Below are 376 nucleotides of genomic sequence, written 5' to 3'. Positions count from 1 at the left end.
CTGAACGATACTTTTTTCGATACCAATTTTATGAAATCAATTTTAGCAAGATTACTAGAGTTGGGGTACTCAAACTTGGACTCGGACTCGAGACCGGACTCGAGGCCAATTTTGAATGACCTCGGACTTGTCACGCACTCGGGTGAATTTGTACTCGGACTTGACACGGACTTGAACATTTTGGACTCGGAAAATATTCCGAGTACAGTCGAGTCCGCGTCATGTGTAACAATAAAACCAGCATAAAATTGAGATGAGAAATTAATTAATGTCTCCCCGTCTGTCATTTTACTGCTACCACACCGGCAGGCAGCAGTAGCATATCATCTTATGCTTGCAGACGAAACGCACACATCACTCACTGGATATCAATGTG

General features: G+C 43.1%; 1 protein-coding gene across 1 annotated transcript in view; it reads right to left on the bottom strand.

Annotated features, from left to right (window-relative positions):
- The window catches only part of LOC107575082 (uncharacterized), a 1,972-nt gene extending 1,650 nt beyond the window's left edge, over positions 1–322 (bottom strand). The window contains exon 1 of the mRNA XM_016261494.1: positions 293–322. Coding sequence (XP_016116980.1) covers positions 293–322 — 30 coding nt within the window. The remainder of the gene's footprint in view (positions 1–292) is intronic.
- Between the last annotated feature and the right edge of the window lie 54 nt (positions 323–376).

The sequence above is a fragment of the Sinocyclocheilus grahami genome, unplaced genomic scaffold (assembly GCF_001515645.1).
Source record: "Sinocyclocheilus grahami isolate Dianchi unplaced genomic scaffold, SAMN03320097.WGS_v1.1 scaffold2459.1, whole genome shotgun sequence".
NCBI lineage: Eukaryota > Metazoa > Chordata > Actinopteri > Cypriniformes > Cyprinidae > Sinocyclocheilus > Sinocyclocheilus grahami.
This window is presented reverse-complemented; position numbering and strand designations above follow the sequence as displayed.